The sequence below is a fragment of the Bemisia tabaci genome, chromosome 1, assembly GCF_918797505.1.
Source record: "Bemisia tabaci chromosome 1, PGI_BMITA_v3".
Taxonomy (NCBI): Eukaryota; Metazoa; Arthropoda; class Insecta; order Hemiptera; family Aleyrodidae; genus Bemisia; species Bemisia tabaci.
The window spans coordinates 41,250,332-41,276,914 of NC_092793.1; the positions used below are offsets into that span (position 1 = coordinate 41,250,332).

At 38.9% G+C, this 26,583-nt stretch overlaps 1 protein-coding gene across 1 annotated transcript in view; it reads right to left on the minus strand.

The window, feature by feature from the left end:
• Rpn8 (regulatory particle non-ATPase 8) overlaps positions 1 to 26,583 on the minus strand; it is a 39,334-nt gene that overhangs the window by 3,041 nt on the left and 9,710 nt on the right. Inside the window, exon 4 of the mRNA XM_019053439.2 lies at positions 14,799 to 15,002. Coding sequence (XP_018908984.1) covers positions 14,799 to 15,002 — 204 coding nt within the window. The remainder of the gene's footprint in view (positions 1 to 14,798; positions 15,003 to 26,583) is intronic.

A 26,583-nucleotide genomic window follows, 5' to 3' on the forward strand; every position in this document is an offset into this window, starting at 1 on the left:
AGAGGGAACAAGATAGCGCATTGGAGGCAGAAGCAGCGCGCTGCGGTAACGGGCCAAGAGAAGCGAGCTGCGATCGCGCAGCGAAGGGCTCGGACTTGGAACGTACCGCTCTCCCCGCCTGCCTTGATTCCGCCGCCGAGCAGTGGCTCTCCACTCAGCTGATCGCAAGCGATTCTCCAGCGCATGTGGCCCGTGTTTAGGCCGCGCAGCGCGCTGCGCCACCTCCATCCGCTCTGCCACTCTCCTACTTTGGTGGCTCTATACGTATTTCTGTCTCCCTCTCTTTCTGTTTTTAATGCAATTTACTTACTGAACACATTTTATTAATTATATTTGCTAAAATATAAAACATTTAATAGGTGTAATTTTCTTCTTTCTTTTGAAATCTTTGGGCAAGCAGTGCTTGCCTTGCTTATCCGGACCGCACGCCACTGAATCATGCTGACAAAAAAGAGAGTAGAGTATTGTAGAAAAAAAAAAACATGACCAAAAAACTTTGCCCAAAAATGCTCATTGCCCACTCAATGCTTTTCCCTGAAGAGGGGGCCGGTGTCCCCTCCACGAATTGCTCATTGTTAGCAAAAGTGACGTAAATCCTGCGGAAAAGGATGAAATGTTAGAGACTCTATATAAAGAAATCGGAAAGGAGAAAAAGTTACGAAATACGTTATGTACGTATTTTTTTACGTTCTTTCCAAAAATGTACACAATTTTTAGATTAAATTAAGTTTTACAAATGTAAACTTGAAAAAACCTCTAAAAATTGGTAAAAAATGGCAACAATGGACCGTTAAGTTTTATAAAATTCATAGGAAGCCATTTTTATGGCCAGAAATGAAAGGTAGGTAGAAATACACATGAAGTACACACCTACAGAGGGTGACTAAGGTCGAAAATCATTCAAAAGAGCAATCTTCAAATAAAAAAAGGCTGCTAAACTCGACATCCCGGTCAATTTTCATATCATGGGAATCCAGGTACAACTATAATTTTTTGATATGTTGTATATATGGGTAAGAGCTGTTACGCACGTCAATACAAAAAGTGTACCCTACTTTCTTGAACCTCAGGCGTGGCAATTTATCGAATTTTTGCCATTTTTGGCGCTTTGGAACAATTTCTCTGAAAAATTTGGCAACGTAGGAAACACTTTCACTGAACAATATTTATTCTTTTTTTTACGTTCTTTTCAGTAACGTATAGAGGTCTTAGTTTAAATTGAATTCTGCGGGTGTAAAATTGAAAAAACCCTAAAAATGGGGCAAAAATGGCAACAATGAACCGAAAGGCCCCTTAAAATTTATCGGAAGCCTTTATAAAGGGCATGAAGGTACGCCAAGAAAAATATGAATCATCTGCTGGGAGAGTGATACCAGTCGAAAAAGTCGACGAAAATAACTGTTTTTCGATGCCAGGATTTTGGGTTTGCAGCATTGCTGCACCTTTTAGTCCAAGAACCAGCATCGAATTATCGAACCGCAGAGTATAAGAATTTTCACATAAATTATTAGATCAGGACACTCGAGTGTAGCAAGGATCCGGCAGTCTGTCTGGTCATAGCCGATGGGTTCAAAATTTGAGACCCATCAAATTTCCGAAAAAATGCGTAAAATTTAACCAGAAGGTATTATGGTTTAACTTCCCTGATTAGATATCACCTTGCTAGACTGCCGAACTCCGATGGAAAAGGGTTGCCAGATCGGCCGAAAGATGTCTTTGCTTTTTCCAACATTGTCACTTTTTCACCCTTTTTCCTACATTGTCAAATTTTTCAGGAAAATCGTCTTGAAGTGCCGAAAATTGGATTAATTATCACGAAAGTGAGACGTTTCGTAATTATTCAAGTTAAATATGTTATTTTTTGTAAAACTTGGAATCGAAAGGTACTTTTTAGACGAGAAACTCGAATTTTCAGTCACTTTTTCAAAATTCACTAATCCAAGATGGCGAATATGGCCTAAAATGCTATCTCGGCTCCTATTCCATCGATTTTCGTTAAACTTGGTGCAAAGAGGTATTTTTCGACGAGAAACTCGAATTTTTAATCACTTTTTCAAAATTTACAAATCCAAGATGGCGGATATGGCCTAAAATGGTATCTCGGCTGCTATTCCATGGATTTTCGTTAAACTCGGTGCCTGTGGTATTTTTCGACGAGAAACTCGAATTTTCAGTCCAATTTTCAAAATTCGAAAATCCAAGATGGAGGATGTCGCCTATAATGCTATCTCGGCTCCTATTGCATCGATTTTCGTAGAACTCGGTGCAAGCGGGTATTTTTCGACGAGAAACTCGAATTTTTAGTCCAATTTTCTAAATTATGAAATCCAAGATTGTGGATGAGGCCAAAATTGCTGTCTTAGCTTCTGAAATTGATGAATTCATTCTTGTTAAACTCGGTCTCGTTGTCTCAAGTAGCATATGAGTTGTGCTTAAACTCTCTCATAGAGTCAGATTAACGTTCACTTTATTTACGGCGGTCCTTAAATCAACCAAACGCAAGCTGTGATGACAGAAGTTGCTTAGAACTACGAAAAATATCGATGAGTTTGAATCGATTTTTTTTAGATTTCTTTGTCTTTATCTTGCGTTTTCCCGATAGTAGTGTTGAAGACAGGAGAAACATTAAATTAATGTCAATAAATTTTACTTGACATCATGGGTGGCGGTAGCCACCTCCGGACAAAGTCTAAACTCGACAACACTGGAAGGCCTCCAAACGAAAAAAGGTGGCAGCCAACCATAGACACACGTAACTCCCTTATTCTGAAAATTGATTCGGTTGGAACTCGACTGCAGCCCAAACGACGGCACGGATTCCTACGATCTTGGTGTCTACGGACGCATCTCAATTAGGACTACAAAGTGGAAGAGTTTCATTAAGATCCATTGAGTTTTCAAAAAGTTATAAGCACTTAAAGGCCCAAAATGACAAATATTTTTTGTAACATGGGCCGTCTAGTAGCGGGAAACCGACATGCTCACCTTTCACAACAGATTTCTTGCTTACGCGGCCACAGATTCTAATGAAACCTACAAAGGATCATGCTTGAAGATATGAGGATTTCATTTCTACCACATTTAATAGGGTTTCAATGCTCGGATAATTCAGCATCGGCAAATAACTTTCAAAATTTTAGCTACGATTTTTTTGAATTTTAGAAAAATCCGGTACAGTGGTTCAATGCCATTCGTCGATTCCGTTCAGTTCAGCCAGTCTCGGGAACGAAATTTCCCTAGTTACCAATACCAACTTCCAACTCTAACTACTTGAGAACAGATTTATGATTTAATATAATATAAGAGTTCAATTCTCTGTAGAAGCTAACTAATATTATTACACACTTATATTATTACGTCGCACGTCTTCTGCCAGAGCCCGATACACTATTTCATTAGTTTCAAGTGTTCAAGTGATGTCATTGTTCAGAAGTGAGGTTATCAGTCGGTGTACATGTCTGACCCATATACGTCAATGGTCTGACCCAAGCATCAATGAATGTAATTCGGATTCCAAAATTCAGGTAAATTACGTCGATAAAAGGACACCAAAGTTGTGCCAAACTATCAAAAGGAAGCAGGATTTACACCACAGTTTGCATTCTCGTGACTAACAGCATCCAAATATTTCTCTACCATGCACACCGATGGATCGAAGGGAGAGCCCATTACTCTCAGTTTTTAATTACATTATTGTTTTCCTCAAGTCACAAATGCTAGTTTCCATAACTTGAAGAGATGTAGTTGTTTTCAGTGGACCCTATCAGTCTCAAGAAAAGATCTAAAAATTACTGTAATATGAGCCTTCGCCCATCACACTACTTGCGACACGGTCATTATGCTCTGACCAAAATTTATTCGCTTCAAATTTTGCTTTCAACCTACGCGCTCTGGAGTGCTTGTGCTTTCCCTAAGTGTATGTTATTGACATTAAGATCTTGTGTTCTTCATGACTAATCTTGGGAAGCTTCGCCTCTTACCGTTGCTTGTTTACATCATGGAGATATGCGGGGATGCGAGGTATAATTCAATCACTAAGTCAACTTTATGTCCCTAAATCAGAGATCTTTGACGATGAGTATTAGCTTAAATTTTTTTTCTTCGAGTCTCTTTGATTTTGTGTCAGAAGTTGTTAGAATCACCATGTGGCCAGTCAATGTGTAAGAAAGTCTTTCATGAAAGGTATGTACTCGTTCTATTTTCTCAGCTTGATGATTACTATAAAATCAAGAATTTATATTGCTGCATAAATCGCTGGGCCAATCGTAAGTACGTAGCGCCCATTCCTTCTCTATTTTAACATATGAAAACTTGATGTAAACACATCAAATAGTTAGGCTATGTTATGGACTTACACTGGTGGTGCAGCTACCGACTGTTAGATAATAAACCCTCAAATGACATCCGGCTAACTTAGCTGTGTCCAAAGACACCAAGATCGTTGGAATCCGTGCCGCCGTTTGCTCTGAATTCCATTCTATATCTAATCAATTTTCAGATTAAGGGAGTTAGGTGTGACTAAGAGTGTCCGCCACCCCTTTGCTATAGGGACTTTAGTAGGTCGTCATTTTCCTCGACGGGGGATGGCTACCGCCACTCTTGATGTGGAAATATTGTGGTGTTGTTGGTTGTTGTGTCACAGAAGTATTCCATCTTCACCTAGTGAGTTTCTAGCATAATTACTCCAGTGAAACAGTGCACTCTGAAATTAATTGAGCGTTGGGTCTATGTATGGTTCGCGTGCCAACCTAGTTCTTAATGGATAAATGTAATCGGGTGAATCAAAGCCGAAAAAGATTAGACCAATCGATAGCGTTTATGATCAAAATGTTTGCGCCTAGGCACCAACTGCGGAACATGCTCTGATGAAGAGTTTGGGGGTGGTGTTTTTAGTCCGACAGTGGGCAACAAAATTACCAGGAATTCTTGAACTACCAGGTAACTGAGAGGTAGCCTTCATTATCTTTCATGAATCAAAAGACGCCATTCAAATTTAAATGCTTACTTACATGCCAGTTACACGATTCGACAAATTATGTGGTGAAGCGACTCTAAGCAAAATAAATCAAAATATTCTCCGCTATAGCGTCAATATAGGCATACTGTATCAAGAGTGGCGGTAGCCCCCCCCCCCCGGTGGGTAAGCTTACAGTGTAATATTTGCAGCAAGTTTTTCTCTTTTTCAATTAATTTTCTGACTGAGGCCATTGTAACTTGATGTTGAAATTCAGTCGATTATTACCTGAATCGCTCAAGTTCAACGGAGTGCATATTAGGTATAAGTACAATTTTCTTATCTTCATGTTTCAAGTCACATTCCTAGAAGTTATACTCTGTTAAAAGAAAAAATACTTTTGTGGCCGAAGGGGCTTGGCTTGACGCACACTTTTATTGATATATTAAATACCTCTTACAGGAAATACTTTTTATAATGAGTGAACCAAAAAAAAAATAATTTTACCTAACTCTTTGAATGGACTTTCCACTTAGTGGTCTCACTGTTATTTAATTTAAAATTTTAGTGGCTGAATGTGAGTATGTCCAACAGTTGAGTTAAACGCAGTAAGAATTGCAGAATTAATGTTGAAACTTTATGAGTAGGTAAGGAATAATTTATGCGGCAAAAGAAGTTCATTCTAAGTAGCCCTACACTATGACAATTAATTGCTAATCCATCAGTTTTTAAAACATTATGTACCCTATTTCGATGAGAGAAGTTTAAACTCACCTAAACATCAGGTAACTTTTATTGATTGCAAACTGAATCACCCCCTATTAATGTTTAGTTGATTAAACAAGGAGTTCCAGTTCTGCTCATTGAAAAAATTATTCTCAGTTTCTCTTTTTCCAGCCAAATGTTTCATTAGCTTCACATCATTCCAAAAACGACCTGATATAAAAACTACAAAAAACCCCAAAAAACTTTCAGATTCTAAGGGGTAAAGAATCCGGCCAAAGTCTTAAACTTGTTGAACCAAATTAGCTTATTACTCCTAAAAGAAAATTAAAAATTACCTACACTTTACTGAAAATCGAATGTGGGCCCCTTCATAAACGAGCGATACAACATTCACTGCATGTGTGTATGTGGACCTCTTGTAGGAGCCCAATCGGTTCGCTCTTTGCAACAAACGCTACATTCGTGAATGGAAAGTCCTTGGAGGAGCACATAACGTCCTCTTTCTTTATTTAACTTATGCATTTTTTATTCAGAATCTTCATAAAATCAAAAAGAAAAGTATGGACTGATCTGAGCCTTATATGTGCTCTAAAACAATATGAAATATTTTATCGCACAAAGTCGAATATTTTTTCTTTTAAAATTTAGAGCTACGTAACTAATTCAATGATCATGACTGGTGCATTTGCAGAAAAGTTTTCTCAGAGACTCAGTAAATTCCCTTGCTGAGCTGCATGTATCTTCAAGTAGGCATTATACTTCTAAAAGGAAATGTAGGCCCCTTCATTTAGGAGTGATGCAACAGTCATGACGTGTAAGTATGTTTAGCCCTTGCAGGAGCCTCTCCTCACCTATTTGCATTTTTATCTAAAGTAAAAAAAAAAAAATAGTCGGTAGGTATGGATTGATCTATGAGCCTTCTATGTGCTCCAAAACAATATGAAATATTTTATCGCACAAAGTCCAATATTTTTCGATTCAGGTCCTACAAATGCTTTTAAGAGAGCATGAAAAAAAAAATACTCAATCGACTGGCTAAAGTCCAGTATTTTTCTTAAGAATAGTCTCCTCCTTCAATGAGTGATGCAACAATTGCGACATTTTTATATGAAAAGCCCTTGCAGAAGCCTTTTGATTTGACTCAGCTAAATTTTGAAGAATCACTGACGTGTCCGCAAAAATGCTCTTACTGTAATCATTAGGAACTCGAACGAAAAGGACTCCAGATTACCTAGATATTGAAAATTGTTTTCAGAGTAAATTAATGAAGATTTAAAAAAACAAAAATCATGGTTGAAAATAGCGTTTTTATTTTTTACGCAGAGTAGAATAGGTAAGAGGGTTTTGACATGGATCCTCAGATATCTCTATGAAGCATTAATTTCAGTGACCCGTCTTTTTTACGCATTTTTGCGGACACGTCAGTGATTCTTCAAAATTTAGCTGAGTCAAATCAAAAGGCTTCTGCAAGGGCTTTTCATATAAAAATGTCGCAATTGTTGCATCACTCATTGAAGGAGGAGACTATTCTTAAGAAAAATACTGGACTTTAGCCAGTCGATTGAGTATTTTTTTTTTCATGCTCTCTTAAAAGCATTTGTAGGACCTGAATCGAAAAATATTGGACTTTGTGCGATAAAATATTTCATATTGTTTTGGAGCACATAGAAGGCTCATAGATCAATCCATACCTACCGACTATTTTTTTTTTTTTACTTTAGATAAAAATGCAAATAGGTGAGGAGAGGCTCCTGCAAGGGCTAAACATACTTACACGTCATGACTGTTGCATCACTCCTAAATGAAGGGGCCTACATTTCCTTTTAGAAGTATAATGCCTACTTGAAGATACATGCAGCTCAGCAAGGGAATTTACTGAGTCTCTGAGAAAACTTTTCTGCAAATGCACCAGTCATGATCATTGAATTAGTTACGTAGCTCTAAATTTTAAAGAAAAAATATTCGACTTTGTGCGATAAAATATTTCATATTGTTTTAGAGCACATATAAGGCTCAGATCAGTCCATACTTTTCTTTTTGATTTTATGAAGATTCTGAATAAAAAATGCATAAGTTAAATAAAGAAAGAGGACGTTATGTGCTCCTCCAAGGACTTTCCATTCACGAATGTAGCGTTTGTTGCAAAGAGCGAACCGATTGGGCTCCTACAAGAGGTCCACATACACACATGCAGTGAATGTTGTATCGCTCGTTTATGAAGGGGCCCACATTCGATTTTCAGTAAAGTGTAGGTAATTTTTAATTTTCTTTTAGGAGTAATAAGCTAATTTGGTTCAACAAGTTTAAGACTTTGGCCGGATTCTTTACCCCTTAGAATCTGAAAGTTTTTTGGGGTTTTTTGTAGTTTTCTATTATTAGGGATATCATTTTATTTTATGCGACGAATGTTTATATATTTAGCTTAGCAGCTCATATTTACATGGAAAAGTTTTTGTTTTCCTTTTGGCATCATATACTTCATAGCTTCCCTCTACTAATAAGTTCAAGTTGTCACTCATCGATTACACTTCTTTTTCCTCCCATAAATCGTAGGTTAAATTAGGATTATTCATGATCATGCCGCGCTTATCCAACACCTCCTGTTGGACTTTCCTGCTTGTTTTTTTTTACCCCTCTTTCGGGGGCGTAGGGACCAGAGAAACAGGTTGCATGACCAAATAACACCCAATTTGGTACTAAATGGGTCAGAGCTGTGGGCAAAATACCATTTCAGTCGTTAGTATGGACATAATTTTTCTCATTCATGTTTGTGAAAATCCCTCAAAAAGTCCATCTTTAAGGTCAAAGAGTCTATCTTTAAGGTCAAATATTTCAAATTCCTCATTTTTCGTCCGTCTGTCATCCTTGGATCCTGAAAATACCCTCTTTGGACTATAACATTCCGCCTAAAACCCCTTGACGATAGTTGAGGCCAAATAGAAATTGGCCTCTGAATTTCGAAAAAACGTGTACTTTTACATCACTTTTCAACCTCCTGTGAAAATCACCAAAAAAGGAAATTTAGAAAATACTGTAGTTAGTTGTGTGGAATATACCCCTGGAAATGTGTTGCATATCACCGAACTTCCATCTTATGGTCGCACAGTTGAATTAAACTAATCGACAAGTAGCGCGCCGAAACATCAAAATAATCGCTAAGCAATAGGTAACTTGGTTGTCTATTTGCGAGAGATTGAGCCACTTGAAAAATGGCACATACATGTCTGCTCCGGTAAAAAAAGGGTAGATTTCGAATAATCACATTGGTTTTTCAGTTTTGGACAAATCACAAAAAAAAAGTTTTGGACAGGTTTTGTGGTCAACTACCACTGTGTGCGTCGCGCGCAAAACATACTTTGGAGGCTCATACCTTACGAACCGATCGTTTCCCTGGGAGGTAAAATACAGGGTTATTCAAAAGTTACGCACCACTGGCCATAACTTTAGTTCTAAATATGATATCGATTTGCGGTTTGTGGCGTCCTTCCTCATATCGAGGGGGAAACTTTTTGAGGTACTTTTCAGTTCTTCACCCCCCCCCCCCCAGGGGGAGGGGGGGCGGGGGGCAACTCAAAAATTTCAAATGGCAACCCCCATCATGTGATACATCGTTAGAAAGAGCATGAAAAAAGAAAATTTTTGGCGCAAACCGGAAGTCGATCTGACCCCCCTGTCAAAAGTTAGGGGGGTCCAAAGGTTATTTAGGGGGTCCGTACCTTCATTTTTTAGAGTAGCTTCGGCGGCTCCTGGACATACCGTTTCTCTTTTCAAAGAGTCCTCGAATACTCCAAGTCTGATACCGAAGTCTTCATATTGCCCCCGGGCCACCACAGCCGCCCCCCCCCCCCCCCCCGTAGGGGATGGGCCTGTTACAATGAAACATTGCATTAAAATGCGAAAAGTCACAGAAGAGCTTCAAACTTAGCATCAAATCCAAGTGGAACTTCTTGCCGATGTTAACGCAAACGCAGCCTGCGACTTTAAAGTGAGTTTTCAAAACTCTTAGCCCCCTGCCCCCCCTCATTTTTGGTTGCAGAGCGGGTAAAAACCGGGAAATTCACTACAACTAATGCCCGAAACTAATGTCCAACTTGAGGAGGACCCTTGAAACGTTGCGATCAGTCGGAGCATTGGAATACAAGGACTGCCACCCCCTTAAAGTACGGAAACATCCAAAACACCCCCACTGCCCCCCTCATTTTTCGTTGCGGAGCGGGTAAAAACCGGGAAAATCGCCAAAAATGATGGACCGGTTCTTACCAGCTCTGCAACGAAAAAAGAGGGGGGCAGCGGGGGTTTTATGGATGTTTCCGTCCTTAAAGTGGGCGGCAGTTCCTGTGTTGCAGTTCTCCGACTGAGCGCAACGTTTCAAGGGTTCTCGTCAAGTTCTACAGTGGTTTCGGGCATCATTTCTGGCGATTTTCCCGGTTTTTACCGCTCGGCAACGAAAAATGAGGGGGGCAGCGGGGGTGTTTTGGATGTTTCCGTACTTTAAGGGGGTGGCAGTCCTTGTATTCCAATGCTCCGACTGATCGCAACGTTTCAAGGGTCCTCCTCAAGTTGGACATTAGTTTCGGGCATTATTTGTAGTGAATTTCCCGGTTTTTTACCCGCTCTGCAACCAAAAATGAGGGGGGGCAGGGGGCTAAGAGTTTTGAAAACTCACTTTAAAGTCGCAGGCTGCGTTTGCGTTAACATCGGCAAGAAGTTCCACTTGGATTTGATGCTAAGTTTGAAGCTCTTCTGTGACTTTTCGCATTTTAATGCAATGTTTCATTGTAACAGGCCCATCCCCTACGGGGGGGGGGGGGGGCTGTGGTGGCCCGGGGGCAATATGAAGACTTCGGTATCAGACTTGGAGTATTCGAGGACTCTTTGAAAAGAGAAACGGTATGTCCAGGAGCCGCCGAAGCTACTCTAAAAAATGAAGGTACGGACCCCCTAAATAACCTTTGGACCCCCCTAACTTTTGACAGGGGGGTCAGATCGACTTCCGGTTTGCGCCAAAAATTTTCTTTTTTCATGCTCTTTCTAACGATGTATCACATGATGGGGGTTGCCATTTGAAATTTTTGAGTTGCCCCCCGCCCCCCCTCCCCCTGGGGGGGGGGGGGTGAAGAACTGAAAAGTACCTCAAAAAGTTTCCCCCTCGATATGAGGAAGGACGCCACAAACCGCAAATCGATATCATAATTAGAACTAAAGTTATGGCCAGTGGTGCGTAACTTTTGAATAACCCTGTATATTAAAATGTACGGAAAAGTACGATAAATAAAATGAACAGCTCTTTGTTCGAATCGAGAATCCGGCATTTGACGATGTACCAGGGTTGAAAAAAAATTGACCCTTAAGAAAGTGTGAAAAATGGCATCATTGCAATCTCAAACTACCTAAACGATCAAATTGACTAAATAATCCAAAATAACGCAATTTTTGAAGAATTTTAGCGCAAACAGCACCTCAATTCTTTTTTCGTTGGAAAGATATGGAACTCAAAGGTTTCCAACTTGGCAACGCTGCTACGCGGAAAGAAATTCATTTCAGGCCTTGAAATTTTGGGGATTGGCGTATCCTATAATGAGGAATGACGTATTGAAAATTGGTCAAAATCCATGAAGGGGTAAATTTTTCCGATTTTGCATACACCTCATTTTTAAATCATCGCTCAGTGTACCTAAACCTTAGTACACAGGGTATTTCAGTAAGAACGAGCCAGTTTGAATGCATAAACGCTTTCAGATTTCAAAAAACGAGTTTACATTGAACCACAAGTTCCCCTACTTGGAGGGGGAACACCTTTTAAGCCTATTTGCACCCTTCTTCTTGCTTAGGATGGCGATAGGAGGGGGAAAGGTTAATCCATCAATGACTCGAAGTTTTCAAGTGGCATACCTGATTTTTGTATTTCAGAAGGTAATTCTACGGAGAAATATACGATTCTCGGTCCAAACCAGGCATCAATAAGATAAGCCGTTCTTAAATGGCAACCCTTTAAACTTTTCCCTCAGACTTCATTTCAAAAGCTTAAGAGGCATGCTGATAGGTACCAGGAACTTCAAATTTGTACATAAAATCTTTGTTTTGCGCCTACTTTTTAAGGAACATGAAATAAACTGAATTTCTGATGTTTCCCTTTTTTGAGAGTATTGGTCAAATTATTTCTTTGCTTGTGCTCTTTAAAGAGGGGCATTCCACTATCCCCCATTATTTTTCCCTTTCTTTGCCCCTCTATAGTTCATGTACATTGATAGAAAGCATTTCTGTAATTAACCGTAGAGTGGGTATGGTAGCAATTGCCTATTGCTAAAAATGAGACTACCAATAGAGGTGAGAAAATAGCATACGTTTGGCAACAGAAGCAAAGGTCGCAGAATAAGATTGCTAGTCATACTACAAATCTATTCTGTTGGCAAAATTTCAGTGGAATTGGCAATCTTGTAGATGATGAAGAGGGATTAGGAAATGATGCTCATAACTAAAATTGCAGAATTTGCTAGTTTAATTAAATTAAATTGTAAAAATAACTTTTTTTTTACAATAATACTTGCTCAAATATTACTAAATACTTTTGCTAGTTTTGCAATATATTTCTTAAAAACAGCAAGAGACTAGCTAACGATAATTTTTGAATGCTGAAATGACAACTGGTTTTAACAAGTTTTGCAAAATGATTAGTGAGAGCAGCAAAACTTAAGGTTAATTCAGCAAACATTCTGCGAATTTAGAATTTTTTTTTCTGAGCAAAATCAGCATGAAGTAATGTCGCCAACCTTGCAAAATTATTATTTGCAATTTATGCAAAATGAATTCACCACTGCACTACTATGTGACCACACTGAGAGTGGCATTGACTTTAGCCCACGCCCAATAACACTTCAAACTTTTAATTTTCTTTACACAGCGAACAACACATGGGCAGGGTAATTCTCTGCTATTTCTACTATTCCTGTCACACAGGCTTTTTTGGCACATATATCTATCAACAGGGTTCAGGTGAATTATTTTTGATGCAGTAACTTGACATTTGTAGAATGTATGGACCTTCTACTTTTTATTTCTTTAGCCTGTCTTAAGAATACTGACAATATTCCTGTCTTGAGACGAGACAGAAGGCTTGTCACGAGGTTTTTATCTCAACTCAGTCCCCCTACTTTTTGCTTCATATGGGAGCCACGAGGGGCGCTGTTTGTAAGAAACAAGTGATTGTTGTTATTCAGTGTGACCCTTTTACCTCACCTAATCGCTGTGATAATTGACAAGAACGTGTTCAGGTATTTTTTTTAAAGTGTGAACGTTGGAATCATCCTGAAGCAGCTCAACTCCATGTGCCTGCATTATTATAAGAAAAGCTTCAACAAAAGTCAACTATTTTTAAATATTTAACATAATACTTAGTCCTAATCAAGGTAAACGTTTTGTTTTGGCGTTAAACATGACCTCAAATTGTTTCTTCCATTAAAATATGCAGAATTCTCAACTCAGTCCCCTTAATGTAGTATTCTATGAGGGGACTGAGTTTTTGAAAGTCCTTATTGAAATGAGTAGTTTCTGCTGTCATTAAATGGGTTTCCTACTTTCTTTTTCCTAATGAATTTGTCCATGGGACAGGGTAAAATTTTGTCAAACGGTCAGTAATTTTATTATGATATATATACAGACACACAGACAAACCGAGTGAGATCACTCATACTTTTGTGTCCGTCTGTCTGTCTGTCTCCCCTCCTCTCCCCCTTTACCTCCCCTCTCTTCTCTCCCCCTTTACTTCCCCTCTCTTCTCTCCCCCTTTACCTCCCCTCTCTTCTCTCCCCGTTTCCTTTCCCCTGCCCCCCCCATTTCCTCTTAAAGACTCTCTCCATCACATCTACCTCTCTATCTCACTCATAACCTCTGGACTCAGTCCCCATTTTAGTATGGCTTAGTTTTGAAAGAAGTACGAGTTCCTCTAGCACCAAAACAGATTTTTTACAACTTATATTGATGTAACACCTAAAAAAATTAAATATATTCCATACAAAAATCGTCCAGGGAAATAAAGAAACTGGCAGAAGGACATTTTGATATATTTCAGTTTTCTTCCCAAAATCTACCCTCTTTTAGAAATAATTACTTTACTGACAATTTGAGGGTTTTTTTTTTTTTTTTTTTTTTTTTTTTTTTTACGAAAATTCATTGCATTTTCAATACATTTCATGGAGTTTGAAAACATTTGGGAGGATAATTATATAAAATAAAGACAAAAAAGCAGAGGGACTGAGTTGAGATTTTATCCAAGTTCATAATTTCTGCCTGCCCGGCGGAAGACTGAAAATGTGTTTCTTGCGGAAACCTTTATTAATTCGGAGCGCCAAATTACGTGAAGTTTTAGAAAAACATCTGTGCCAAGGCGTCTTTGAGAGTTAATTTTTCGAAAATTTTGGGCTGAAATAGTAGAAATAGCAGAGAATTATCCGGCAGATTATGCCATTTTTCAGGAAGAATCTCGTCATCGAATACAAGAGAGAGAATCGTCTGGGCATGCAGCACATGGGTATTCAATATTCATTCATGTGTTTTTGGTTGCTCAATCCGAGAACAGTGCTACTATTTTCCTATCATGCATTCACTTTTGGAAAATTGAATTTTCCTCGGAAAACCCTGCTTTCCAAAAGAATCTTAATTTTCTAAAAAATTGAGGAATTGAAAATTATCTAGAAAAAACTATTCTGCGGAAAAAAATGACTTGGAGTCACCTATTGAGACCCAAGCGGTTTCTTTTCAACTGAAAACCTGTGTTAATAAGGCATTTATGTTTATCTTACTCAGATCATACAAGAAGAATGCAGTGAAAACATCTGATAAGAAATTAGCTGATCCAGAGAACGAGAGCCGCGATAATAACTGCGCCGGCGCGGCTATCACACAGAATTTTTGAACCTTTCCAAACCAGTTCAGTCACCTTAAGATGGGCGGCCTGCCCGCTCGAAATGGCATAGTGCGTAGAGAATAATAAGAAAGTAAGTGCTATATAATCGGTTTTCAAAAAAATTTAAGTTAAACAAATAATTTGTGTTCATAGTGCCGATAAAATTTCAAAAAGTGTGCAATATGCAACAACATAGTGAAATATTTATGTACTTACTTGCTCTAGATAATTTCTAATGTCTGTAATTTGGCTTTGAAGTCCTTTTAATCCCATAAGCTGCCCAGTTATCCGTTGACTCAAAGTGCCTACGGTTGTATCTTTGATGTCACGTAATAAATGTTCTACTCCAACTTCTTCTGTCTCTTCTGCTCCCATTTCACTTGGTACATGTTCAAATGTCCTTGACGTTGGTGTTCCATCCTACGAGTGAAATGGCGGTATACATGTACAGGGTGTTTCAGACCACCCGTACCAGGCCGTTTCCTCGGTTGGTATAGATCGCACGAAGTCGGAGACCGCGGGGTTGAAGATGGAATTGACCCCAAGGAATCCGAATTTCGAGGTCCCGAAACCCCCCCACTCCCCTTGGGAGGTAAAGAGGGGGTCACGATGCTAAAAGTCACGGTTCCCGACCGAATTGCGGATAGGTCGCATCAGAATTGAAAAGCACGGAAAATTTCACGTGGAATTGACCACTAAAAATCCAAAATCGGACCATCCAAGGCCCAAAAATGTCTCCCTAAAGAGGGGAACAGTACCCCCCTCCATAATTTCTCTTTGGTCTCAAAATTGACATAAATTCTCCAGAAAATTACGGTTTCCCAGGTAATCGACCTCAAGAAATTCAAATTTCATAGTCCCGAAGCTCCTCTAGCTCCCCTTGGGGGTAAATGGGGGGGCCAATTTTAAAAATCGGGGCTCCTTTCCGAATCGCAAATTGATTGCATCCAAATTGAGGAGCAGAACACATTTACATCTTAAGTGACTCCTAAGAGTTCTAATTGACCCCCCCCAAACGGCAGAAAATAACCCCCTAAGAAAAGGGGCCTCGCCCCCGCCAAAAATTTCTCAGGATTCCTCTTTGGTCGCAAAATTGACATCGATTCTTCAGAAAATGACGGTTTCCCACGTAATCGACCCCGAGGACTCTAAATTTCATGTTCCCTGAGCTCCTCGGGATCGATTACATGGGAAACCGTCTTTTTCTGGAGAATGGACGTCAATTTTGCGACCAAAGAGGAATCCTGAGAAATTTTTGGCGGGGGCGAGGCCCCTTTTCTCAGGGGGTTACTTTCTGCCGTTCAGGGGGGTCAATTAGAACTCTTAGGAGTCACTTAAGATGTAAATGTGTTCTGCTCCTCAATTTGGATGCAATCAATTTGCGATTCGGAAAGGAGCCCCGATTTTTAAAATTGGGCCCCCCGTTTACCCCCCAAGGGGAGCTAGAGGAGCTTCGGGACTATGAAATTTGGATTTCTCGAGAACGATTACCTGGGAAACCGTCATTTTCTGGAGAATTTATGTCAATTTTGAGACCAAAGAGAAATTATGGAGGGGGGTACTGTCCCCCTCTTTAGAAGGTCATTTTTGGGCCTTGGATGGTCCGATTTTGGATTATTAGGGGTCAATTCCACGTGAAATTTTCCGTTCTTTTCAATTCTGATGCGACCTATCCGCAATTCGGTCGGGAACCGTGACTTTTAGCATCGTGAACCCCCCTCTGCCCCCCAAGGGGGGGGGGGTGGACCACGAAATTCGGATTCCTTGGGGTCAATTCCCCATTCAACCCCGCGGTCTCCGACTTCGTGCGACCTATACCAACCGAGAAAAAGGCCTGGTACGGGTGGTCTGAAACACCCTGTATGAAACAATTTTTTCAAAACACTAGTTTCTTTCCAATTTAAGATGAAGAGAGTGTAAATGTTACTGTATAAATGTTATAGTCCACGCCACGAAAAGTGGCGGGTGAGGGGCGGAGACAGTCGACTGGTCTAGTCTATCGTTGAAGGGTTGAAGCGCAGGTATTGGCCCGTAGTTGAAACGGGGTAACGACTGGGCCAATACCTGCGCTTCAACCCTTCAACGCTGGACTAGACCGGCCGACTGTCTCCGCCCCTCGCCCGCCACTTTTCGTGGCGTGGACTATAACCATGTTCTCACATGATTCTCATATAGCATAGTTTTGCCATACGGAGGCTGTTACACAGTATTATTTTCTTCATTTCTAGAGAAAACGTATAAAAAGAGAGAACTGAATTCTTCTATTTCTCTGTTAATTAGATTTTACCTGAGAAAACTACTTTCACAAAGGCCCAAAATCTGTCATGGCCTTGGAAAGTGCGCTGTCGAAATCCGGTTGACGGCGATGACGTCAACGAGTGTTTACTTGTTGGCACATCGCATCTCGGCCGTGTTTCGGCAGCGCATATATAAGGCCATTGCATCCTCACAGAGAGAGATTCTGTCGCTGATAGTTGAAGCTCCGCTATCAGCCCGGGTCCTTGGTTTGGCGAATTTCGCTGGAACCTCTCCTCTGAATTGGCGAGCATTCGCTCTGGTCAGCAGGCTTAGCGACATTTGGCGCTAGAGGCCCCCCCTCTCCTGCGTCGGAGCCTTGGCCCTTAGAGTTGTTGCATCATTTTTTATACTATAAGCTCCAAGACCTCCTAATTTTGCGAAACTGGTGACGCTTAGTTCCAGCGTTCTACCGGGTCGATTTTCATGATTTTTGCGGCTATCGACGGGCAATTGTCTCTAGATAAGCCAACTCTTTTCAGATTTTCAAAATATGGCCCAGGTTTTTTTATATTACGTGGTAAAGTTGCGAATTCTCCCATTTAAACAATGTAAATTTATACTTTTTGTCATAGTTCGTTTGAGCGTTCTACCGGGCCGATTTCCATGATTTTTGCGTAGATCGACAGGTAATTGGCCCTAGATGAGCCCGCTCTAATTAGATTTTGGAAATAGGACCCAGGTTTTTTTAAAATCACGTCATAAAAGTGAGTGAATTTACAGAATGCTCCGGGACTGCTACCGCTATGCGCGGGAGGATGCGCAGTGGTCGAAGAGGTTGCGCAGGGGATGTGTAGCCTGCGCATCAGCTCTATACTTATCTACACAAGATTCGCACCTCCTCCCTCAAGACGAGCGGTGGCCGAGTCGTCTAAGACGTCGAATGCGTCCACTTGGACTACGATGTGGGTTCGATTCCCGACTTTTGATATACTTAATTATTACCTGATTATCATTGTTCGTTGTTTTACTGCAATACTTCATCAAGCAGTCATTCTAAAACGCTTTCTTTTGACTTCAAAAAATTATTTTTTTCTTTATTCATCAAAACCAAAAATTATTTCATTCTACAAGTAAAGTATACATCATATCGTAATTTTTTAGGGGGAAAATAAACCTAACACTGATAGGAGGGTAAAAATAGGGCCGCGAAGCGGCCCATTGATGGCGCGGAGCGCCTTCAGGGGGTTGGGCCGCGTAGCGGCCAGGGGGCGTACCCCCTAGTCACAATATAACCGTTGTAGGTATGCTTTTCATCAATACATCATGAACATCGGAAAGTCCTTGTGTTGACCAGCCTACACTATCTTCCATCCCTAAGGGGGGATCAAAACATGGTGGAGGCTTGAGGTTCTTTCCCAGTGCCACCCCCCCCTTCCATCCTTTTTCTCTCTCTTCCTCTCCTTTATTCCTTACGTATTATTACCGAATGTTTTGCCGTTATGGGATGAATTATTAGAACGGATTTTTCAAACACAGAAATTTTTGCTTTTCTCGTAGATAATGACGTTATTATAGCAACTGCAAACAGGAATTTCACCCTAAATGAACAAAATTTAAATACATCCGAAAAAGAAATGTTATTAATTTATTAATAAATATTTACGATTGTAACAACGAATTTGCAAATCTACGGCGAAATGACAGTTCTAAATTCACCCAATAATTTACTTTTAAAGGAATTAGAGGAGTACAATTTCATTAGGGAATTGGACGAATATTAATTTATCAAATTCGTTTCTGATGGCAAGCATATTCATTGTAATTAATGGTAAAAAGTGGAAAGTAATATGTTCAGACTTGATTCCCCTTGTCAAGGCGAATTATCCTGCGGAAAATAGAAAGTCTCAATGGGCATATTCCGAGTTTAGTAATTTGGTAAAACACATACCGCGCAATGTTCTGATAGACTTCATTAATGTAAACACTGACTCTGAAATTTCTGTAGAAGATTCAATAGTAGATGTTACATTGGATAATTCAGCTGCAGATACATTGGTAGGAAAAACCTAGCGTCAAGACCCTCCGCAATCGCAAAACCAAGAAACTGCTCCAACTCCATTTGTGTATAATGATGATGGAACTTTAAAAAATGTCCATGTCTTAAACATTCCTGCTTTAACTGAGGCCTTCAAAACTCTATATCAATTACCGTACAATTTTGCTACTATAGAACACGCTAGGAAACAATTAAGTAAACTCGAGAAAAGTAGAAGTGAGAAACTCAAGGAATCAACTAGATTTAAACCTCAAAATTTGAGTAAAATGGCCTCTGTTAGAATGCAACCCATCAATTGGGAACTACCAAAATACAACGGGTCCTCGGAACCAGAGGATTACGTACAAAAAATTGAAAACATGGCTAAAGTTGGAAAATGGGATGATGGTTACACTGTAGGAACTGCAGTTATGGGATTAACAGGTAACGCAGATTTGTAGTACAAAACCACGGGTAAGAAGTTAAACAGTACGACATGGATAGAGTGGAAAAAGGAATTTCTATCAGAATTTAAAAACATCTGTGGAGGAGTAGGTATGGATTGGCACATTTTTCTAAATAGGAAGCAGAAACAAAACGAAACCCCTCAGGCGTATATTTACAATAAAATTTATCTTTCTGAGAAACTGAAACCGAAACTATCAGAACAGGAATTAGTGGATTTAGTAACCGAAGGTCTATTTTCACATATTTCAAAACCTCTTTTTACTCTCAAGAGCAAAACTATAGACGAATTAAAAGATAATCTAGTAATCATCATGAAAAGTATAACTCTCTCCGGAAATTCTGGTGAACAACCGGAGAATACTGTAAACAGCATCTCCTCTGACTTGAAAATTGAGAAATTAGAGATGATGTCACAACTTTTAACGGTAACCAAGGATTTGCAAAACAACAAAAGTAAAATTAATAATTTCGGGAATAGAGGTGGAAACTCAAATAGAGGCAGAGGAAATTTCAGCGGAAATTACAGAGGTAACTTTAGAGGAAAATATATAAATAGTAGAGGCAGGGGTCGACATAGTTTTTACAATGACAGAAACAGATCGCAATCGCAAAGGAACAATAATTTTCGAGATAGGTCCAGAAGTAATTCTCCCAACAGATCATATCGATGTGAATTATGTTCCGGAACTAACCATAGAGAAAGCAAATGCCTCAAGAAGAAGGAATTTCTAAAAGCAGAGCTCAATAAAATGAAAAACTAAAAAGCCCGTACAGGGGGGGCCCGCCTGGAAGGGCTACGAAGCAAGAAGGGTCGATACAAAAAGTAACTTTTAACAAATCCCCACTCAAAATCATAAGAAATAAAGAAAAAAGTTATTCAAAAAACACATTAAAAATGTTTGATTCTCTTTTGCTTTTGCAATCTATTTCTGTCAATACTAGATCTAGTGTAAGTATAGTAGGAAAAGTTCAATCAGAAAAAATCCAAATAGTCTTCGACACAGGCTCGACAATTAGTGCTATCTCGAAAGATTTAGTCTCTAACTGTACTGTTTTCAAAACACATGAGAAAATTTTCTCAGCAAAAAATGAAGCAATCAGCATTTTAGGCGCAACCAACACGACCGTGAACTTTGCAGGTGTCGAATTTCCAGTGGAGGTGAAAGTACTCAAAAATCTTTCGGTAAAGATGGTTTTGGGCTCAGATTTCGCGGAACGATACAAAGCGCAGTTAAACTTCCAAACAGGAATAGTGACTCTTGAAACATCAACAAACAAGATTAGTCTGCCTATGAAATGGAAAACAGAGGAGAAAAACACGTCAATTTTTGCGGCCGCAGAGTTGCGTAATGGAACGAAAATGAAGCCTTGCGCAGCTCTCCATATCAAAGGACAGATAAATAATGTAAAGTTGCCAATCCTCATTGAAAAGGGTTCATGGGCAAGTATCCTGGATAGCAAGTATGTAAAGAAACAAAAAATAAGTAAAACCAAATTTACAGGGAATTTAAAAACAGCTGATGGCGAAATTTTAGAAATAATGGGAGCAACTGAGATCGTAATTCAAATTGATGGCTTTAAATTTAAAGAAACAGCTTTCGTAGCCAAATCTTTCTCAGTACCTGTAATTTTGGGAACCTTTTTCTTGGAGAAATTTAATGCAAACATTGACTTTTCAAAAAGTCTCATTTTACTTCAGCATCCAAATGTTGAAAGTCTAGTGGTCACGAGTATTTTTTGGAAAGGGCAATGTAAGAACATAATCAAAAAAGAAAATGAAAAAACCATTTTTCAGACCCTCTGTAACGTTTATGATGCTTGCGTTGAACCAGTCAAGGGATCAAAGTCAGTAAAGGTTGCCAAATCGGTAACAATTGATCCTTTTCAAAGTAAGAAAATAACTATTAAAATTAAAAATGGATTTCCAGCAAAATTGGATATCTTTCATTTAAGAGGAAATATAGAAAACATGAAGATTTAATTTTCCCAGACAGAATTTTTCATGGGAAAAAATACCTTAATATAGTGATTAGCAATAGGTCAGAGACGCCTTATATCTTGAGAAAATTCGACAGATTGGGAACATTTGAAGAAGCAGATGTAATGCCCGTGGAGAAGATCAACACAGTACAACTAGAAGATAGTACATTACAAGAAAAAGTAGAACGTTTTATAATTGACAAAAAGAGAACAGACGAAGAGAGGAAACAAGGTCTTGAACTTTTGACTGAATTTATTGATGTTTTTTAATTTGATAAGAAAAACTTTAAGGCAGGACAGGCTGATTTTCCACCGGTCGTTTTAAAAAAGACAAGTGACGAAAGTAAGAACACACCCCAATATCCTGGTGGAAAAATTCAGCGAGAGCTTATAAATAAATATGTTCAAGAATTGAAGGAACAGGGAGCAGTAGTTCCATCGGAAAGTCCTTGTAACTCCCCAATAATATTGGTCAAGAAAAATCTGGTGATTATAGAGTGGTCTGTGATTACCGGAAAAGTAACGAATTATAACAAGGATTTTCATACCCTATTCCAAGAATTTCCGATATTTTAAACTCTTTGAATGGAACTTCTATGTATTGTGTTGTTGATTTGTTCTCTGGGTTTTCGCAATTGAAATTAGCAGAGGGATTCTCTCAAGATATAACGAGCTTCTCAACACACGATGAACATTTAAAATTTGTGTGTTTGTCTCAAGGTATTTGTGTTAGCCCGAGTCATTTTCAGAGAATGGTAATCAGACGTTTGCGTCGTTACTTTACACCGATTTACTGATTTATTTGGATCATATTTTGTCATTCAGCCATACGGGATTCGCTGAAATGTTAGTCAAACTTAGACGATTTCTTGAAATGTGTAGATTACGTAATACATAGGTTGTCCCAAAAGTACTGTGTGTTGTTTTTTTTTTGGACGAACGGTAGCAGATATCAAAATGCGGTTTGTGTAGTCTTAAAGACCGAGCAATTCCCGATAAAACAAGACAAATTTGAGCTCTCTAAGTCAAAACATGACCGAGTTACAGTGTTTTGAAAATGACTTGTAGAGGTGACCCCTACAGGATTTTTAGCTTCTTTTCTGGAAAAAAAACAAAGAATTAAAGATTCAAGTGGTTTTATTAAATCAATTTTACAGAATCTTACCAAGATTACTAGCAATTACTCTTCTTCACTGGACAACTGGACACTAGTTTCCTTCTTAAAATACCTTCCATCACTTGCCACACAGCGCCGCAACCGTTCTTCCTACTTCTTCAAACATGTTTTTTCGAATTCTTCTTGCCTGATGTTCTTTAAGAAAGTTTCAATAGCTCTTTTATCTCGTTGATGGATTTAAACTTCCTGCTTCTGAAGCCCTTTTTCAACGCGGGGAATGACCAGAATCGCAGGGTGCTAGGTCCGGGCTGATACTATGTTGCCAACTTCAATCGATCGCGACGATTTCTCTGTAGAATGTTTGATTAATCAAATCTTTGTTTTTTTCAGAGACGAGGCTAAAAATCCTGGAAAGGTCACCGCTACAAGTCATTTTCAAAACACTGTAACTTGGTCATTTTTTGACTTAGAGAGCTCAAATTTGTCTTGTTTTATCAGTAATTGCTCGGTCTTCAAGACTACACAAACCGCATTTTGATATCTGATACCGTTCGTCAAAAAAAAAACAATCAAATCTTTGTTTTTTTTCCAGAAAAGAAGCTGAAAAATTCTGTATGAGTCACCTCTACAAGTCATTTTCAAAACACTGTAACTTGGTTATTTGCGACTTAGAGAGCTCGGATTTGTCTTGTTTTATCGGTAATTGCTCGGTTTTTAAGACTACACAAACCGTATTTTGATATATGCTATCGTTCATCCGAAAAAAAAAAAAAAAAAAAAAAAAAAAAAAAAAAAAAACAAAGTTCAGTACTTTTCGGACAACCTATGTATTAAATTAAATCCTAAGAAATGTATGTTTTTTCTAGATGAAGTAGAATTGTTAGGATTCACTGTGAATAAATTTGGAATTAGACCGGCAGAATCTCTTACAGAAAAGGTTAAAAACTACAAAGGTCGGACTTCCGCAAAAATGCAACGAAGCTATATTGGATTTTCTAGTTATTTTCGAGCTCATATTAAAGGTATCCTACAGTTAGTTCATCCTTCAATATCAGTAAGTATCTACCGTTCACTCACATAACCCTTGAGGAAATCACAAAAAATCTGAGAAACTAACGGTCGCCCTAATGTACCTGCTTTTGATGGAAAATTGGAAATGCAAGTTACCTAATTTGTGCAATGTGACAACTCGATAGCTATTCAACCCCTCCCCCCCCCCTGTCAACCTTTTCCTGTGAGCCTTTTCAATAGGTACAGATGCATTTGACTACCGTAGGTAGCTCCGCTGCTTTCAACTACCTATTTCCAGACTGATCACTAGTCAGTGGGTGCTATTCAAATTTCCGCTGAATGTGTATGTGCTTTAGCAGATGTTGTTTACTTTCCATTCATTCAGGATTTTCAAATAGCTAATAGTACCTACTTGATATTTTATGGCCACACCTTTTTCCATTCAAAAACGAGTTGATATAAACTACCAAAAACCCTCAAAAACATTTTCAGGCAAAAAATCCGGTCGAGGAAATTGACGTGTGACATCTTAATAACCACAAACATTCCCTTTCACCCCTCCAAGAAGGTTGATAAAACTAAGTAACTATGAGATAGGCAAAAACCTCTCTTAAATTCTCAGGGTCCACCAAGGCCACATATATCCAAAAACTTACTCTATATGGTTTAAAAAAGAGACAAAAAATAATCCCTCAACAATAAGAAAATTTAAAAAAAAAAACAACCAAAAACCGATTTTGTGGTTCACAGGTATGTACATAAATCCCTCGAATGAACTTGAAATCACAAAATCGGTCGAGAATATCTAAATTAATTCTCCCCTTCAATTATGAGTTCCGCAACAAGCACACTCGCTTGAAGCTTTCCATACACGAGCCGCAAGAAACTGATTTCCTCTTTCTTACCTACTGGTTGTGAGGAGAGCGGGAGAATTTACTTTTTCCTTCATTTATACAGGATGCAACAAGCATGACTCTGGCGTTTCCCTTGTAGAAACCCTTTCATAAAAAGATCGCGAGAGCCTATACTGCGTTCATTTCCAAAAGGGATCACTCCAGAATTTCACGCATTTTGATAATTTAAACAATTCATCTGTTCTTCTCTTCTCTCCTTCCGTCCATTGACAGAGATACAAAATTTTTCGGACTCACTGACGCGACCGCCTCGATGCTCTCAGTGAAACGGTGCCTTTTTATCCTTGATGCCAGCTTCAGTTTTACCAGTGGACCCATTTTACCACATAGGTACATACCTATATAGTTAAGGAGTTCACTGTTGTTAATTAATAATAAACGAAATTCATGGGTAGATTTCAACCATTTTAATTACACATTCCAACATTTTTCACTACGTTCTACAAGCCAACGTTTCGGAGACAATTCTCTCCATCTGCCCTGAGGATGGAGAGAATTGTCTCCGAAACGTCAACTTGTAGAACGTAGTGAAAAATGTTGCAAAGTGTAATTAAAATGGTTGAAATCTACTAATGAATTTCGATATATATAAAGAGTTCACGGTTGTAATAATTAATAATTTAACAAATATCACGAGTACTTTCCAACCTTTTTATTACATTTTGCAATCTTCACACTACATTTTCTACACTTCACCGACGTTTCGGAGACAATTTTCTCCATCTTCAGGGCAGACAAATTATTCATAACTGAACGAGGAAAAAACATGACAAACATCAACACAAACAATAACAATAAGCCCCCGCCGCAGAGAGGTAGTAGGTACTCATACAGAATGAAAGTTTTCAGAGATTAGAAAAATATTCCTCAAAGTGAGCAAACTCAATTCTAGAATTTATAGCATTTTGGTTATTCAAAATACATAACCCCTCCAAATTCAACCTAATCTGTTCATTCTTCTCTCTCTTCAACACCCTGGTGTTATTGAAATCAAAGGAATGACCCTTTTCTCTCATGTGTTGCTTTAGCGCCGCCACCTCATGTTGATTAAACTTATGCCCATCCAGCCTTTTATGCAGATATTGGGATGACTGCCCTATGTAGACGCCTTGACAATCTCCACACGGTATCTCATACACCACTCCTGACAGCTTTTCAGTTGGGATTTTTGACTTCAAACAAGACTGGAAATTTTGTAAATCTGATTTATTAGAAGTGACTAAAGTGTAGCCATGCGGCTTTAACACGGATCTAATCTTTTCTGAGCAGGAGGAAACGTACGGACATACAACAAATTCGGTTTTTTCGAACAATTTTGGAGGGGGAAAGCCATTATAACAAAATTTCACCACATTCTCAAATATAGAGTTGACAAGGTGCTTGGGATAACAACTACTAGTACAGTACCTAGTACCTCTCCACGGCGGGGCTTATTGTTATTGTTTGTGTTGATGTTTGTCATGTCTCCTGTTATCGTTAAACTGGTCTCTTGCTGCGACTGGACTGGGTTTCTGTGTTTTTTCCTCGTTCAGTTATGAATAACTCGTCTGCCCTGAAGATGGAGAAAATTGTCTCCGAAACGTCGGTGAAGTGTAGAAAATGTAGTGTGAAGATTGTAAAATGTAATAAAAAGGTTGGAAAGTACTCGTGATTTTTGTCTAATTATCAATTATTACAACCGTGAGCTCTTTATCATATATATATATATATAAAGATGAAGAGTTCACGGTTGATTTTTGTGTATGTATATATATATATATATATATATGAAATATAAGATTAGCGAGGCACTGACTGGTGATTACGTAATCACTGAGCCGGTAAACAGACCAAGAGATAGTTAGAGGGATCTCTCTTCACACACACTAGTTGGACTTGTGTGGCTGGAAAAACTGATGTTAGGCAACACTAAGTTTTTCAACATCAGCCCGATAGTTACAAGTTCTATTGCCGTTTTTTATGATGCATATCATTTCCAATAATGTTCTGGCGCAGTCATTAGACTCACTACCTAAAACTTTGGTGTTTTCAAAATCAAAAGCATGACCGCTGTTATTTTTTTGCTGATGAAGCGCTGTAACTTCTTTTTTATCGTATTTGAGGCCATTAAGTCTTTTGGACAATTGCTGTTTTGTTTGGCCAATGTAGATAGAATTGCAATTTAAACAATCTATTTGATAAACGACACAAGAGAGTTGTTGGGTAAGCCTTTTGGATTTTAAAGGGGACCAAAGGAAC